General features: G+C 41.4%; 2 protein-coding genes across 2 annotated transcripts; both read left to right on the top strand.

The window, feature by feature from the left end:
- The first annotated feature begins 5,854 nt into the window (after positions 1–5,854).
- Positions 5,855–7,511, top strand: LOC146635326 (tripartite motif-containing protein 16-like). The gene is made up of 3 exons (XM_085350087.1): positions 5,855–7,273; positions 7,338–7,374; positions 7,477–7,511. Exons 1-3 carry the CDS (start codon positions 5,855–5,857, stop codon positions 7,509–7,511), a joined length of 1,491 nt encoding a protein of 496 aa, XP_085206213.1.
- A 1,666-nt stretch (positions 7,512–9,177) lies between these two features.
- Positions 9,178–12,321, top strand: LOC146635325 (tripartite motif-containing protein 16-like). The gene is made up of 3 exons (XM_085350086.1): positions 9,178–10,596; positions 10,661–10,697; positions 12,194–12,321. The coding sequence occupies exons 1-3, from the start codon at positions 9,178–9,180 to the stop codon at positions 12,319–12,321; spliced, it is 1,584 nt and encodes a 527-aa protein (XP_085206212.1).
- The last annotated feature ends 6,526 nt before the right edge of the window (positions 12,322–18,847 follow it).

The raw sequence follows: 18,847 nt of genomic DNA, 5'->3' as shown, positions 1-18,847 counted from the left end.
TTCTGAATCCTTTATCATCTGCAACCGAAAATAGTTGTGGATGATTACTATACCTTTCTAATGTGACGTTGTTGTCCCTGGCTCTCTTTCTCTCTCTCTCCCTCTGGCTCTGTTCCTGTGCTACTGAGTGTAACTACCGCCCCTCCCCCCTCTGCCCAGCGTAAAGTACAAGGCTCACGTGCAGAGTGAAGCGGGAAAAAAAGGGCGAGAGAGAGAGAGGGTGAGAGAAAGGAAAAAAAAAACCCACGTGACGGCTCGCGATAAGGGGTCGGCTCGCGTCGTTCACATCAAAGAGTCGGCTCTAAGAGCCATTTCGTTCGCGAACGACCCATCACTAGTGTGGAGTTACTTAGCCTAGCATGACATAAATAAGCAGTTCCAGGCTGATATGGACTTTGGAATGTTAAACTCTCCTGGTTTTGGTCTGTATTGATTGACTTACAGTTTGATCCTCACACTGTAATATAGTTGTCATTTCAACGGTGTCTTTGTTCTTATAAAAAAAGGGTTGGTTTAAAAAAATTGGCTAGATGTCTGTTGGGTCAAGGCCTTTGTTTTAGTTACTATGCTAAAGTAAATGTCAGGGATTTTAAATGATTACTTTTAGTATCCTTAGCTTGAGAAAGAATTTTTACTACTATTCAGCATTTAGAGTAGATATATTCATAGCTATTGTACATTTTACACAGTTTGTATGTCAGTGCAAAGTGTATTTCACCTCTTTGTTAAGGTTAGCAATAAATCTGACCTGGTTACAATGTTTTTACTCCTTTTTTTTATATAAACCTGTATTAATAAAGCTAATAATACAACCACGTGTCTAGCATTTAAGGTGGAGGTTAAGAGAGTCTTCACAATATCTGTTAGCAGAAATAATTTATTTGATCTCACAGTCACAACTGATATTCTTATTTGGAAAAACAAAAGGGTATTTTTTTTTTTTTTTTAAACTATAAATGTGTTCTACTTGAAGCAAAAAACATATTTTTTTTAGCCTTAACCAAAGTGCAGGTGTTGCCTTCTGATAACAACAAAGTGGACTCCACAGTTCTGGGATGTATGGGAAACTTGGCATTACAACCCAGCAAGTGTTTTTAGTCTCAACCCTGTCACAACCTGGCTCAAAGGAAGTGACAAGCAAATGGGAGTCCACACACAGGCTTTTAAAGGCTGTAAGATATATTTAATGAAAATAAGGGGAAGAAACTTAAACACAATTGAAATGATATAAAAGCCATAACTGAAGCCTCAAATAAACATGATGGATGCCAGGCGAAGAGAGAGAGCCCACCATGGTTTAGTCATGATGTCTTTATATACTGGGACTGCCTTCTCAGGTGTGCTGCATCTATAATTGGGTCAGCTCCACCTACCTACAAGAAACAGGTAACAGAAAAAACAAAACAAGGCCAGCCCACTGGCTGTCACACTTGGACTAGAACAGCACCTACACCAATGTGGCTTGCGTCCACATACAGCTTGAAGGGCTGATCCAGACGAGGTGCTAAGAGCACGGGTTCAGAGCACAGTAAAACTTTTACATCCCGAAAAGCTTGCTGGCATGCTGCAGACCAAATAAATTTTACTTTGGTCTTCAACAAATCAGTCAGAGGAGCAACCACTGTTGAGAAGTTTTGACAAAAACAGCGATAATAACCAACCAGACCAAAAAATCTCATGAGTTCTTTTTTGGTTACTGGAACAGGGAACTCTTTGATAGCCAACACCTTTGCATCAACCGGCCTCACATAACCTTGGCCCACAACCTTACAAAGATAGGTCACAGTTGCTTTTGCAAATTCACATTTTGCCAGGATGATAGTCAGATTTCCCCAAACTAGTCGTTCAAACAGAGTGCGAATACGATCCAGATGATCCTCCCAGGTGCTACTATATACCACCACGTCATCTAGGTAAACAGCACAGCCTTTCAGCCAATTAACAACCATATTCATGAGTCGCTGAAATGTAGCTGGAGCATTGCATAAACCAAAACCCATGACTGTATATGAATAAAGACCAGATGGCGTGATGAAAGCATATTTCCTGATCTCTGGGAGTCAGTGGCACCTGCCAATATCCCTTCAACAGGTCAAACTTGCTCACATATTCTGCTGCACCAACTCTGTCAATACAGTCGTCAATATGAGGCAAAGGATAAGAATCGGGTTTGGTCACTGCATTTACTTTACGAAAGTCTGTGCAACAACGTGGTGATTTATCAGCTTTTTCAACCAACAAACATGGGGAAGCCCAGCTTGATGACGACGGCACTGCAATGTTGTTTTCCAACATGTACTGAACTTCCTGCTCATTTATTTTCCTCAGAGACTCTGTAGAACCTCTGCCGGATTGGTTTGGCATCACCCACATCAATATCGTGCTCTATCAAAGTTGTTTTAGAAGGTGTGTCTCTAAACAAAGTTGGATACTTTTTAATTAATGCAGATAGTTCTGCACGTTTGTCAGCAGGGAAATGGCCCAACAGCACATCCAAGTTCTGAAGAGTTTTTGAATTCTTCAGACGACCAAACAATAAAGGATCATCAGGTGCTGCCACATCCTCCCCCCCACAAGCAGTCAACGTCAACCTAAAAGTACAAGAAAAAATTTTACTATGAAAATACCAGGAAAATGCTACAACATCCTTGTCTCTGTAGGGGAACAAAAACTATGCTTAAAGTGAACATATGCATTTTCTTAAAACCATTGAATAGAATTTAATAGAATAGAAAGTGGTCAGAGTTCCTGTAACTAGCTGCCTCTCGTGGTGCCATCTTGAACAATTGAGTTGCTGAAAACATTGGCCCATTTTTGTCATGCATTTAAGGAGATAATATCAAACAGCTTTTTATAAATTGTAGCACTGGAATCAACATGTGAAAAAAGTAGAGCTATTTAGTCCAAATTTTTGGTGGTGCAAACACTGTGGTGTCTGCTTTGACCATACAGTATGAGCAGACCAAGATCAAGTGCATAGATTAAAAGGTGGTATAAACTGTCATTTTTGTGATAACTACTTAAATTACAGAATTTTGATTTTTCACATTTTTAATTGACAAGAGTGATACAAACATGAGGCAGGTAATACATCACATCCGGTTTACCAGATGGACAACCTAACTGGGGGAATCAGGTTCGTGTTCCACTTCCTTTTGCATTCATCCAGATCCCTCTGAAGCACAGCCATGAAAATGAAGCGCAGCAAGCACGTGTGTTCATGACTACCATTAAAGAGGTGCATTTCCCTAATGTCACTCAAAAGGTCCATCCAGAACTGGGTTATAAAAGAGACATAAAAACATAGTGTCAGTTCACAAAGCACCAGGCTTCAAAGCCTTACTATTTCTTACGTTTATGAAATTGTTTCTTGAGTTGATGTAAAGTGCGTGCATTTTGGATACTTTAGTTAGGTTATATTTTCTTATACCACAAATGACCATCTAACATGCACTTTCTCCAAGTGTTTCTTTTTTCCATGAGATTTCTATTCATCTTACTTTCTTTATTGACTATTTCAGTTTATATTTTCTATCTAATGCTTCTATGTAACATAATGGCTACACATTGAAGCTATAAAGGAAAGGCGGTGTGATACACAGCAAGGCTTCTGAATCACTGATTATATATTACAGCCACACTTTTATCTGGTTAATATAGTGGTTCCTGGCAACAATTTAAAACCTACTGCTGTTTTCTGAAGTACAAACACCAGCTTTCATTTCTTTGGTTTGTTGTTGAAGATCCATACGTATGACTGGCAGCTCCTGCAAAAAAATCCTGATGAGATGATCGTAAGGCACAATGCATTGCTGCCATCGTCCCATTTTCAGTGCTGTAGTCTGTGCGAAGTCACACTGGTATGACTCCAAACTCTGAAGCACACTGAACGTAGTGTTGAGTGACTTCTGGGTTGCTGTTAGTTGCTTTGCAAACCACCACAATACCTTCCGTGAATAGCTATCAATACAACCACTGATAGCCAAACCATATGGCTTTAATTTGTCATATGTCCAGGTGAATCGTAAACTCTTCATACAAACTTTTTCCTTGAGCGTTTTGGACTCCAGATGGGTCGAGCTCTGCCATCATTACCATGACATCATGCCTTTTCACAGAAAGATGGTGTTTCTGACGCAGTGTCTGCCATACTAAACGGTATCCATAATGTTGACCAGGTCCCTTCAGCTCTTCTAATATTGCACCGAGGTGAGTAATGTTTTTTTTTCGGGACAGTGATAAACTTTTTAATCTACATTTCAGTGTGGTCAGACTGATCTTCTGTTTATGTTTTGAGGCCAAAATGTCCAAAGTTTCATTATAGGAGTAACCGTCTCTGAAATATTTCTGAATGAGGTCTTCGATGGAAATGTTTTCTTGAATTGGTCCTGATAAACAAAAAAGAAATAAGATGGGAAATGGTAAACTAGATCTTCAGACAAGAAATGTACAGTTTTAAATAACAATGGCATTTTAAAGCCAATGTATTGTCTCATTATTAAACTAAATTAATATGCTGCTTCTTTGGGCCTCAGTAAATTCAAGACAATTAAGGTATACAACTATAACTCTAACCTAGACGACTAGGAATCTTCACAGATATATACCTTACTGGTTTAAATGATTGCAAAATAACGCCTATGCAATTTATATAACATAAAAAATAATATAGTAAATAAGGATTGCTTTCAACTGTAAATAAACTGTAAACATCCAAATGGCAGCTTTGAAAACTGGTTGAGACAACCTTTTTTTTAATGTCTTATTTGTGAAATACTTACTGTTCTCGACAAACACCAAAAACTCAATATCTTTGCCACATGAACGTGAAAATGTTTTCTCTGAAACAAAAAGCATTTTTCTTTTACAATGGAGTATTAAAATGGCAAAGGGCAGCCCTAAGCTAAGGTGTATATACACAGACGCATTTCCAACACCTGTACTAAACAGCTACGTTGCTAGCGTTAAACTGAATTTCCACAACAGAGCTACCTAGATCACTTAAATTACACAATTGAAAGCATGAAAGCATATGTGTATTGTTTGTGTATAAATACACAAACAATACACATATGTTCAAATAATTTAAAAAAAAGTTCAGTCCCCGAGAGCTACTGTCCTGCAGCTTTTAGACTCAGCCCTACTCCAACACAGCTGAATCAAATGGTTGAATTACCTCGTCAGCAGGCTATCAAGTGTGGCAATTTCCTGCTTACAAGCCATTCATTTGATTCAGGTGTGTCGAAACAAGGATGCGACTATTCATGTAGTAAAAGCGTTGAAACCACAATATTGTCTCTAGATGCAGAAAAAGGCATTTTATAGAGTTTTTATTTTTATTTGCAACTTTACACAAATTTGGTTTGGAAACTTGGTTGAACATATTATATAATTGCCCAACAGCCTGTGTAAGAACAAATGACCAAACATCCCCCAGCTTCTGTCTCTTCTGTCACATTACAAACACCACCAAATATGCATACATGCCAACCCTCCCGATTTTTCCGGGAGAGTCCCAAATTTCAGTGCCCCTCCCGAAAATCTCCTGGAGCCACCATTCTCCCGAATTTCTCTAGATTTTCCAGCATAAAAATAGACGATGTCCTCTGCAACTCTGCACAAAGCTTCCTGTTCTGCACAGTTTCAGACTTGCTAAGCAATCTAATGACCTATGACACAGTTTATAACTAAAAGGTGGCATCTAATATACTGGCCTGTTATTAAATGCATAAAACAAAATACACAGCAAATAAGCACTAGAAAATATATTTTCCTAATAGGCAGTAAAGGGGACAAAGTGTTCGTCACATCAGATGGAAAAAGATGAAAAAATAATTATTTTTATGTAAAGAACATGGTTATTTCTTGTACAGCAGCTATTATAAATGCAAAACAAGATTGGGATCTACTGAAGGATCCAGTGACTACAGCCTGTGGACACAGCTACTGCATGAACTGTATTAAAAGTTTCTGGGATGAAGAGGACAGGAAGGGAATCCACAGCTGCCCTCAGTGCAGGACGACTTTCAAACCGAGGCCTGTCCTGGAGAAAAACGTCATGTTTGCAACTTTAGTGGAGCAGCTGAAGCATACTGGACTCCAAGCTGCTGCAGGTGAGCAATGCTATGCTGGACCTGAAGATGTGGCCTGTGATGTCTGCACTGGGAGGAAGCTGAAAGCCATCAAGTCCTGTCTGGTGTGTCTGATCTCCTACTGTGAGAAACATATTCTGCTTCAGTTTGAGTCTCCTGCCTTTAAAAAACACAAGCTGGTGGCCCCCTCCAAGAAGCTCCAGGAGAACATCTGCTCTTGTGATGATGAGGTGATGAAGATTTTCTGTCGTACTGATCAGCAGAGTATCTGTTATCTCTGCACAATGGATGCACATAAAGGCCATGAAACAGTCCCAGCTGCAGCAGAAAGGACTGAGAAGCAGAAGGAGCTCGAGGTGAGACGACTAAACATCCAGCTGAGAATCCAGGAGCGAGAGAAAGATGTGAAGCTGCTTCAACAGGAGGTGGAGGCCATCATTGGCTCTGCTGATAAAGCAGTGGAGGACAGTGAGAAGATGTTCACTGAGCTGATCCGTCTCATCCAGAAAAGAAGCTCTGATGTGAAGCAGCAGGTCAGATCCCAGCAGGAAACTGAAGTGAGACGAGTCAAAGAGCTTCAGGAGAAGCTGGAGCAGGAGATTGCTGAGCTGAAGAGGACAGACGGCGAGCTGGAGCAGCTCTCACACACAGAGGATCACAACCAGTTTCTACACAACTACCCCTCACTGTCAGCACTCAGTGAGTCTACACACTCATCCAGCATCAATATTCGTCCTCTGAGGTACTTTGAGGATGTGACAGCAGCTGTGTCAGAGACCAGAGATAAACTACAGGACACTCTGAGAGAGGAATGGACGAACATCTCACTGACAGTCACTGAAGTGGATGTTTTACTGTCACCACCAGAGCCAAAGACCAGAGCTGGATTCTTAAAATATTCACATGAAATCACACTGGATCCAAACACAGCAAGCACACATCTGTTATTATCTGAGGGGAACAGAAAAGTAACATTAATGAAACAACAACAGTCTTATTCTGATCATCCAGACAGATTCACTTCATGCCATCAGATCCTGAGTACAGAGAGCCTGACTGGACGTTGTTACTGGGAGGTGGAGTGGAGAGGGGAAATGGTTTTTATAGCAGTCACATACAAGAATATCAGCAGAGCAGGGGGCCTCAATAAATGTGGTTTTGGATGGAATGAGAAATCTTGGGTATTAAATTGTTACAAAAACATTTTTCAATTTTGGCACAACGATGTCCGAACTCTCCTCTCAGGTCCTCAGAGTAGGAGTGTACCTGGATCACAGAGCAGGTATTCTGTCTTTCTACAGCGTCTCTGAAACCATGACTCTCCTGCACAGAGTCCAGACCACATTCACTCAGCCGCTCCATGCTGGACTTTATCTTTCTGAAGTTGGAGACAGTGCAGAGTTGATTAAAGTCAAATAGACAGAGAAGATATGTTCATGTTGATCCCTGATCACTATATTTGTGTAGTTTCTAAATGAGGCTTTACATTTTAGAAGCTGAGAAGTTCAGTGGCCCATTGATTCAAATTGTACTTACATTTATATACCTTACATCATTATAAATCTTAATTTGTTCTTATGGCTGATAATGTGAGTTAAATTATACTACTCTTCATATTCAGCATGTTTGAAATCTTTAATCAATCTGGTTAGTGGTTTTATTCTGTAGTTGCTGTAGTGGGTTGTCAAATGCAACAATATCAGTTGATTCATCAGTTAGTCAATGATTAGAGAATTGATTGTTTTATCATTATTTTAGTAACATTTAAAGCTGGTTCCAGTTTCTGAAATGTGAAGATTGTTGATTTTATATGTAAAGAATTTTTCTTTTTTCATTGAACCTTTTAAGGGTTTTCTCATAGTAGTTTTGGGGAGTTTTTAAATTAGATTTACAGCTTCAGAATAACTTTGTGATGTCAGATTAGAAAGTTTGCGTCCAACTGCAGGGTTGGATTTTTTTTATATGATAGTTGAATTTGTTGTATTGGAATTGAGTAACATTTTTACTGATGGATGATTCGTTGTAAAACGTTGATCTACCAACAGTTTATTTCTTTATTATGATTAAATGTAAAACAAATATATTTTCCACTTTTGTTTGACAGAGGCAGGAATGTCTCTGTCTTGCATGTAACTTGCATGTAACTTTGTCCAGTAAATTGTTGAAACTGAAACTAAACAGCTACGTTGCTAGCGTTAAACTGAATTTCCACAACAGAGCTACCTAGATCACTTAAATTACACAATTGAAAGCATGAAAGCATATGTGTATTGTTTGTGTATAAATACACAAACAATACACATATGTTCAAATAATTTAAAAAAAAGTTCAGTCCCCGAGAGCTACTGTCCTGCAGCTTTTAGACTCAGCCCTACTCCAACACAGCTGAATCAAATGGTTGAATTACCTCGTCAGCAGGCTATCAAGTGTGGCAATTTCCTGCTTACAAGCCATTCATTTGATTCAGGTGTGTCGAAACAAGGATGCGACTATTCATGTAGTAAAAGCGCTGAAACCACAATATTGTCTCTAGATGCAGAAAAAGGCATTTTATAGAGTTTTTATTTTTATTTGCAACTTTACACAAATTTGGTTTGGAAACTTGGTTGAACATATTATATAATTGCCCAACAGCCTGTGTAAGAACAAATGACCAAACATCCCCCAGCTTCTGTCTCTTCTGTCACATTACAAACACCACCAAATATGCATACATGCCAACCCTCCCGATTTTTCCGGGAGAGTCCCAAATTTCAGTGCCCCTCCCGAAAATCTCCTGGAGCCACCATTCTCCCGAATTTCTCTAGATTTTCCAGCATAAAAATAGACGATGTCCTCTGCAACTCTGCACAAAGCTTCCTGTTCTGCACAGTTTCAGACTTGCTAAGCAATCTAATGACCTATGACACAGTTTATAACTAAAAGGTGGCATCTAATATACTGGCCTGTTATTAAATGCATAAAACAAAATACACAGCAAATAAGCACTAGAAAATATATTTTCCTAATAGGCAGTAAAGGGGACAAAGTGTTCGTCACATCAGATGGAAAAAGATGAAAAAATAATTATTTTTATGTAAAGAACATGGTTATTTCTTGTACAGCAGCTATTATAAATGCAAAACAAGATTGGGATCTACTGAAGGATCCAGTGACTACAGCCTGTGGACACAGCTACTGCATGAACTGTATTAAAAGTTTCTGGGATGAAGAGGACAGGAAGGGAATCCACAGCTGCCCTCAGTGCAGGACGACTTTCAAACCGAGGCCTGTCCTGGAGAAAAACGTCATGTTTGCAACTTTAGTGGAGCAGCTGAAGCATACTGGACTCCAAGCTGCTGCAGGTGAGCAATGCTATGCTGGACCTGAAGATGTGGCCTGTGATGTCTGCACTGGGAGGAAGCTGAAAGCCATCAAGTCCTGTCTGGTGTGTCTGATCTCCTACTGTGAGAAACATATTCTGCTTCATTTTGAGTCTCCTGCCTTTAAAAAACACAAGCTGGTGGCCCCCTCCAAGAAGCTCCAGGAGAACATCTGCTCTTGTGATGATGAGGTGATGAAGATTTTCTGTCGTACTGATCAGCAGAGTATCTGTTATCTCTGCACAATGGATGCACATAAAGGCCATGAAACAGTCCCAGCTGCAGCAGAAAGGACTGAGAAGCAGAAGGAGCTCGAGGTGAGACGACTAAACATCCAGCTGAGAATCCAGGAGCGAGAGAAAGATGTGAAGCTGCTTCAACAGGAGGTGGAGGCCATCATTGGCTCTGCTGATAAAGCAGTGGAGGACAGTGAGAAGATGTTCACTGAGCTGATCCGTCTCATCCAGAAAAGAAGCTCTGATGTGAAGCAGCAGGTCAGATCCCAGCAGGAAACTGAAGTGAGACGAGTCAAAGAGCTTCAGGAGAAGCTGGAGCAGGAGATTGCTGAGCTGAAGAGGACAGACGGCGAGCTGGAGCAGCTCTCACACACAGAGGATCACAACCAGTTTCTACACAACTACCCCTCACTGTCAGCACTCAGTGAGTCTACACACTCATCCAGCATCAATATTCGTCCTCTGAGGTACTTTGAGGATGTGACAGCAGCTGTGTCAGAGACCAGAGATAAACTACAGGACACTCTGAGAGAGGAATGGACGAACATCTCACTGACAGTCACTGAAGTGGATGTTTTACTGTCACCACCAGAGCCAAAGACCAGAGCTGGATTCTTAAAATATTCACATGAAATCACACTGGATCCAAACACAGCAAGCACACATCTGTTATTATCTGAGGGGAACAGAAAAGTAACATTAATGAAACAACAACAGTCTTATTCTGATCATCCAGACAGATTCACTTCATGCCATCAGATCCTGAGTACAGAGAGCCTGACTGGACGTTGTTACTGGGAGGTGGAGTGGAGAGGGGAAATGGTTTTTATAGCAGTCACATACAAGAATATCAGCAGAGCAGGGGGCCTCAATAAATGTGGTTTTGGATGGAATGAGAAATCTTGGGTATTAAATTGTTACAAAAACATTTTTCAATTTTGGCACAACGATGTCCGAACTCTCCTCTCAGGTCCTCAGAGTAGGAGTGTACCTGGATCACAGAGCAGGTATTCTGTCTTTCTACAGCGTCTCTGAAACCATGACTCTCCTGCACAGAGTCCAGACCACATTCACTCAGCCGCTCCATGCTGGACTTTATCTTTCTGAAGTTGGAGACAGTGCAGAGTTGATTAAAGTCAAATAGACAGAGAAGATATGTTCATGTTGATCCCTGATCACTATATTTGTGTAGTTTCTAAATGAGGCTTTACATTTTAGAAGCTGAGAAGTTCAGTGGCCCATTGATTCAAATTGTACTTACATTTATATACCTTACATCATTATAAATCTTAATTTGTTCTTATGGCTGATAATGTGAGTTAAATTATACTACTCTTCATATTCAGCATGTTTGAAATCTTTAATCAATCTGGTTAGTGGTTTTATTCTGTAGTTGCTGTAGTGGGTTGTCAAATGCAACAATATCAGTTGATTCATCAGTTAGTCAATGATTAGAGAATTGATTGTTTTATCATTATTTTAGTAACATTTAAAGCTGGTTCCAGTTTCTGAAATGTGAAGATTGTTGATTTTATATGTAAAGAATTTTTCTTTTTTCATTGAACCTTTTAAGGGTTTTCTCATAGTAGTTTTGGGGAGTTTTTAATTAGATTTACAGCTTCAGAATAACTTTGTGATGTCAGATTAGAAAGTTTGCGTCCAACTGCAGGGTTGGATTTTTTTTATATGATAGTTGAATTTGTTGTATTGGAATTGAGTAACATTTTTACTGATGGATGATTCGTTGTAAAACGTTGATCTACCAACAGTTTATTTCTTTATTATGATTAAATGTAAAACAAATATATTTTCCACTTTTGTTTGACAGAGGCAGGAATGTCTCTGTCTTGCATGTAACTTTGTCCAGTAAATTGTTGAAACTGTCAAAAAAAAACAAACCTTGTTTGTGTTTTGTGATAATAAAGCACAACCCAGTGTTCCCAGGTAATGTAGAGAGGTCTGTGTTCACAATGCTCATGCGTGGAAATGTATCAATAGTGTGTTTTGGGAACTGATAACAAGCGAAGACAGCCAGGAAATGTGTGTCCTTGAGAATTGTTCTTTTAAAAATGCTGATTAATTCTGTCGTGTTCATGTTGATTATTAGTAGGAGTCTGTGGTGGACTGTGGTTTGTGGCTCGGCTGCATGAGGAGGGGGGGAGCAGTGGGTTCAGGGTGTGGTGTCAGGGGAGGCTGGTTGTCACAGCCAGCAAGCATCATCTAATCATACCTTCACTATTTCAGTAGCTGCTGGGGCCAGAGGAGGAGAGAAGTGAGCTGAGGGTGAAGCAACTGCACATGCAGTGTGAAAATACAACTGTGGCTGTGCCAGCAGAGCGCTGGGCAAAATGTAAAGAAAGACGATTGTCAGCATCCCACACCTGAGTCGTGCCAGGTCATTTACACAGTCCAAGAGATCTTTGGGTGTTTTGATGCCTGGACCTGGGTGTATAGAGTACATAGGGGGAGCGTGAGTGCCTGTACTGCATCCATTGTGTCTCAGGTAACCCAGGTGTGAGAGCGTATTTCCCCCTGCAATACTCCCTGCCAGTGATTGGTGCCCCTATCTGCCGGTGCGGCTCCCCCAGCTGCCCTGATAGCCGCTGGGGGAGGAATATCCTCCGCCTATGAGTGCTTTGGCACGGGCGACGTGCCCACGACACCACCGCTGCTTGTTGAGAAGAGCTATTTCACGTCAAAAAGCCGTCATAAATAAGTCTCCAATAACACCAGAAAAAGTCGCCAGATTTGTCTGTAGTTGGTTTTTAGAAAAAAAAGTCACTAAGGGGGTCTGAACACTCGCTAAATATAGCGACAAATCCGCTAAGTTGGCAACACTGCAGTGTCGGCCAAGGTTACCCACCAGACTGAGACAATTCATCTCATCTCTGAGCAGCTGGATCATGTAGTGGAAAAACTACACACTTTTGGAGTGTGAATCGCAAGTTCAATTCCCCCCTGGTGTGCAGTAAGTGTCCTGCCACTAAAACATCTACAGCTGCAGTAACACATGCCTTTTTGGTTCATTTACAAGTAACAGAAGCTGTTGACCCAGGGTGCTTTTTAGTGAAAGCAGGTGGATTAAACATATACATGAATGCTTTGCAGACAGAGTGCAGGACTGACACTGAATCACAAAGAATGAAAGAAAAAAAAACTGTAAGCCAATGATCTCTCTCATATTCTCACTCTGATTGGCTGCTGTAGAAAGAAGTGTTCAACCTCTGTTATGTGTAGAGTGGAGCAGACCTGATATAAATCAAACATATGTCCTTTTGTACCAGGATGGGCACTTTGATCCAGCCAGCCAGCATCCATCATTCAAGAACCGGGTGGATCTGTAGGACAGACAGATGAAGGATGGAGACGTGTCTTTGATTCTGAAGGATGTGACAACTAATGACACTGGAACATATGAGTGTCGTGTCAGAGGACAAAACAAGTCAAAGAACAGAGCTCATCTAAGTGGTAACTCCATCAGCATCATCTACCTGAGTGTTGATCCTCCAGGTGAGTGAGTAGAGTTGAGTGTGTGTGTGATCAGAGGTGAAGCTGCTTCCTGGTTGTTGATGTTTGTTTCTAAAGATGTTGTTCAGTTAAACAGATTGAGCCCTGGTACTCAATCGATTTTAAAGCTGTTGCTCTGACGATACTCTGAATATCTATCTGTACTGAGATCTGTGGCTGTACCTGAGTTTGACCTTTGACACCAAAGATGTCAAAGAGGAAGAAACGTTCTTTTAATCTTGTTATTAGAGTTTCCAGCATTTGTAACTTTTATTCAGCTCTCTTTTAATGTTTGTTAAACCAGCAGAGACTGAAACTAACTACAGCTCAAGCCCAGACATGACTGTGCCTGTAGGCACCAGTGAAATGTGCACTTTTATTTCTAATGAAGTCATATCACTTTAATTTCCCTGCAGGCATTTGGATCAGTTAGTCTCCCTTCTTTTTATGTACAGTAGGCCATGTAAACCCTGTTCATTTTGCTAGGTAACCAGTTAACCTGATATGGGCAAATAATCCCCTAAACCATCTCAGCATGGGTTATATTGTGAAGATCTACTCAAAGAATCAGACGTGCTGATGATGTTTTGTCTCCAGATTATTAAACTGTCACTGTTTAGGATTTGAGAAAGCACAAAAAACTGATTTTGAATGTTTTCTTTTTTTAAATCACATTTTGGGGGCAAAACTGTACATGATAGAATATTTTATTAGTACTTTCTGGACATCACTGAATGGGCTTAGGTTAGTTATGTTTTGGAAAGCAGCTGAATTGTTATTTCTCAATGCAGGGTAGTGTAATAAAACCTAACATATGCTCATTGATGTTCCTGCCATGGTCCTGGGTCATTGTGACCCAACAGTTTAAGTGTCCTGCGTTTTCTGTCATATTTTGCATTATGTTGAGGTTTCCTAGGATATTCTGTTCAGTATTGTTTATTAGATTTCTCCTCTGTGTCTCTCTCTGTGCGACTGTGTATATGGTGATGTGAGTTACTGTGCTTTGCTCCTCTTTCAATCGTGTTCTCGCTCTCTCTCTCTCTCTCTCTTTCTGCTGTCTCTGTGTACTGTCTGTGTTATGTTTAAGATCCGTGTCTTGGTGTCAGCGTTTTCAGTTTCGTGTCCTCCCCACTCTGTCATGTGTAATTGTCCTCAGCTGTGTTCCCCGTGTGCTTCCACTTCCCTCGTTACTTTCTGTGTATTTATGATATATGTAAAACAGGAGCAGAACTGGGTCCTCGGTCAAGCCCACATTCCTAGTTACTGCTGTTATTTCACTGTTATTTAACTTTCATGTTCAGACATGCATCTCTCCTGCCTTCCCACTAACTGATTTTCCACTGCACACACACCCTCAACCTCAAATCAAACAAAGACTGTTAAAAGCAGTTACCTGATATCTACAGTTTCAGATTTTGTTCCTGAAAAAATCAGCATCCTTGGATTTTTAACAGCTGGAGTTTGAACTGGAAAAAGGAGAAAATGACTGCAGCGAGTGAGTCGCTCTGCTGTACTCTGCTGCTTTTTGTCTGTGTGTTTGCAGGTAAGTACAAAATAACAGCAGTTCACTTATAACACTTTTAAAAAACTACCACTAATAACTATTGATTGACTGATTGATTGTGTTTAAGTAGGAAGTAAGAGGCTTGGTGGAAATGGAGTAGACTATATTTTAAAACAAGTAACAGATTCTGTGAACCTGATGTTTACTGAGCATTGAGTGAACATATGGTTACATTGTAACCTTTGTTCTCTGAGTGAAAGACTATTTCCACGCCGTTACGTTCTATATGTACGGGGTATGACCTTGGTCGTGGCATGTGGATATTTCTTTAAGACACTCTTACACTTCTTCCACAGCTTGTGCATAAAAAACAGCTGTGCAAACACTGGTGATAGTTTGATCAGGATGCATCTCCAAGCGGCCTGAAGAGAGAGAGAGTCTCTCACTCAGAGAGCCAAGGTTACAATGTAACTGTACATTCTCTATCATATCGAGACTCTCTCTCCACTCCATCACATATTCTATGTGTGACCCGTGGTAGGTACCTATTTAAAATAGGACAGAGCCATAGGCGCACAGTCAGTTAAAAGAGTTTAATTTTGAATACAAAATAAAAGTAACAGCGGCAGCTAAAAACAATTAAAAAGCTTTATCTTATTAAAAACGATAAAACTGTATGATTGCCCGTGTGACAGGACAAGCACTGTGGGGAACCGTTTAAGAACAAATCGACACGGGTTAAAAAGGGACGGCAACTGACACATGACCCCAAATGGGCAAAACACTATAGAAAAAAAAAACAAAATCTTCACTCAGGCCCACCGTTGTGCATGCAAAAGCGGCAAGACAAAAAAAGGACTTGTTTTCCCTGCAGCGCCTTCACTGGTCGCGACCATATACATATATATATATATATATATATATATGTGTGTGTGTGTGTGTGTGTGTGTGTGTGTGTGTGTGTGTGTGTGTGTGTGTGTGTGTGTATATATATATATATATATATATATATATATATATATATATATATACACTCAACAAAAATATAAACGCAACACCTTTGTTACTGCTCCCATTCCCCATGGGATGGACGTAGAGACCTAAAATTCATTCCAGATACACAATATAACCATCCCTCCCAAACAGTGGTCACAAATCAGTCCAAATATGTGGTAGTGGGCACATCTGCCATATTGAGATAATCCATCCCACCTCACAGGTGTGCCACATCAGGATGCTGATCTGACATCATGAGTAGTGCACAGGTGTACCTCAGACTGCCCACAACAAAATAGTGAGATATCTTGCAGAGGGATGCAGCAGTCTCAAAATTGCAAAGCTTCTGAAGCGTGATCATCGAACAATCAAGCGTTTCATTCAAAATAGTCAACAGGGTCGCAAGAAGCGTGTGGAAAAACCAAGGCACAAAATAACTGCCCATGAACTGAGAAAAGTCAAGCGTGCAGCTGCCAAGATGCCACTTGCCACCAGTTTGGCCATATTTCAGAGCTGCAACATCACTGGAGTGCCCAAAAGCACAAGGTGTGCAATACTCAGAGACATGGCCAAGGTAAGAAAGGCTGAAAGACGACCACCACTGAACAAGACACAAGCTGAAACGTCAAGACTGGGCCAAGAAATATCTCAAGACTGGTTTTTCTAAGGTTTTATGGACTGATGAAATGAGAGTGAGTCTTGATGGGCCAGATGGATGGGCCCGTGGCTGGATTGGTAAAGGGCAGAGAGCTCCAGTCCCACTCAGACGCCAGCAAGGTGGAGGTGGAGTACTGGTTTGGGCTGGTATCATCAAAGATGAGCTTGTGGGGCCTTTTCGGGTTGAGGATGGAGTCAAGCTCAACTCCCAGTCCTACTGCCAGTTTCTGGAAGACACCTTCTTCAAGCAGTGGTACAGGAAGAAGTCTGCATCCTTCAAGAAAAACATGATTTTCATGCAGGACAATGCTCCATCACACGCGTCCAAGTACTCCACAGCGTGGCTGGCAAGAAAGGGTATAAAAGAAGAAAAACTAATGACATGGCCACCTCGTTCACCTGATCTGAACCCCATTGAGAACCTGTGGTCCATCATCAAATGTGAGATTTACAAGGAGGGAAAACAGTACACCTCTCTGAACAGTGTCTGGGAGGCTGTGGTTGCTGCTGCACGCAATGTTGATGGTGAACAGATCAAAACACTGACAGAATCCATGGATGGCAGGCTTTTGAGTGTCCTTGCAAAGAAAGGTGGCTATATTGGTCGCTGATTTGTTTTTGTTTTGTTTTTGAATGTCAGAAATGTATATTTGTGAATGTGGAGATGTTATATTGGTTTCACTGGTAAAAATAAATAATTGAAATGGGTATATATTTGTTTTTTGTTAAGTTGAATAATAATTATGCACAGTAATAGTCACCTGCACACACAGATATCCCCCTAAAATAGCTAAAACTAAAAACAAACTAAAAACTACTTCCAAGAACATTCAGCTTTGATATTAATGAGTTTTTTGGGTTCATTGAGAACATGGTTGTTGTTCAATAATAACATTATTCCTCAAAAATTCAACTTGCCTAATAATTCTTCACTCCCTGTATATATACAGGGTAACTATGTAAGACAGACACCCTGCGAGGAGACATTGCACCCGAATCACAGAGTGAAAGTACCAATGAACTATTTACAAATATACATATATATACGCCACCTCGGTCAGGGCTTCACCAGACACAAAGGCCGAGCCGGGGGGCGGAGGCATCAGTCTGCCAGACGCAAGACTAGCCTGAGCAAGTCCCATAGGACGCAAGGACTGTAATTGAGTGGCCACTTCAGGTCAGCCCGCCACTGCTGCGGAGTGGATGGCCAAGTAAGGGACACGGGATGCCCGAGGTAGAGACGCAGCCCCAGTTCTGTCCCCAGAGCCAAGCAGCTGACCCACGACATCCGAAGACTGGGGATGGTGGCTTAGTCCACTAAGAGTGAAGGGCCCAAGTGGGGCTTTGATCCAAAGGTCCATCAGTAGGGTGTAGCAGCCACTTCGTGCTGTTTACAGTTGGTGGAGCAGCAAGAGTGAACTCGAATGAGACACTCGTGGACAGTCAGGAAGTTTCAGCTCACTGAGCGGGCCCCCGCTGGCCGTGTAAACCAGCGACACACGGGCAATACACCAGACAGGGAGCCAGCGCCTCAGGCTGGAGAACTCACCTGCCTGCTGATGTACCAGACACAGCGAGGTCTGACTGACACGTAAACGGGCAAACCGCAGGCAATACTCCAGGGGAACACAGCCTGCAGCAGCAGCGCATCCGCTGAAGTAGAGGGCCGAGCTAGGGATGTGAACCCAAGGTCCGTCCGCAGCACCCAGCAGCTGCTCCATGCTGTTTGCAGCAGCAAGAGTAAACCGAATAAGACACTGGTGCAGCCAGGAAGCTCAGCTCACTGAGGGGGTCAGCAAACCAGCGACCCACTGGCAATACACTGGAGAAGGAGCCAGCGCTGCAGGCTGGAGAACTCACGCTTGCCGGCTGATGTATCAGACTGCTTTGACACCCGACACCCTCCCCAGGAGGGAGCACGTTAGAGGCAAATCACCAAGGGCTTCTGCAGTCCGTGCTGGCAAGATAAGCAATTCATGCAGGATTCATGGGTTTCTCTGGATAATAAAGCATGTTCTGGGGACAAGCACAACACACACCGATCATATCCATCCTCTATCGGCATGGAAATGTCATACTCCAAACAATTTTGGGATGTATGGGCTTCCATACTTCTGCCGAAGCAAGGGGGCAGGGCCACATGCTAACCCAGAAACAATTACTATCAGGTAAGCTGGCACGAGCCAACAGCTAAATCTCCCCTTCACTGTTTATTTGAATGACAGGACAGATTTTTAGACTTACCTGTTTTTGGTTTTTTAAATAAGATTTACAGTTTCTGTGTTGATAAAAAGCTTCTGCATTGCCATTCATACTACACCAAAGAGAAGTCCCTGTTTTTCCCACCAACCCAAGTGGATCAGATGAGTGAAACTCCACTTTTTGTTAGCGTAAATAAGTTTCACTATACATTTAATCCCTGATAGATCTTAAAATAAAAAAGAGGTTTCCAACACAAATCTGTAAAAAAAAACAACTCCCAAAAGTTGATTC

The sequence above is a fragment of the Diplotaxodon limnothrissa genome, linkage group LG3 (genome assembly GCF_057381915.1).
Source record: "Diplotaxodon limnothrissa isolate DT_005_m linkage group LG3, D_limnothrissa_male_GT1.1, whole genome shotgun sequence".
NCBI classification, from domain to species: domain Eukaryota; kingdom Metazoa; phylum Chordata; class Actinopteri; order Cichliformes; family Cichlidae; genus Diplotaxodon; species Diplotaxodon limnothrissa.
The sequence above is the reverse complement of the archived record's forward strand: the minus strand, read 5'-3'. Positions and strand labels throughout refer to the sequence as shown.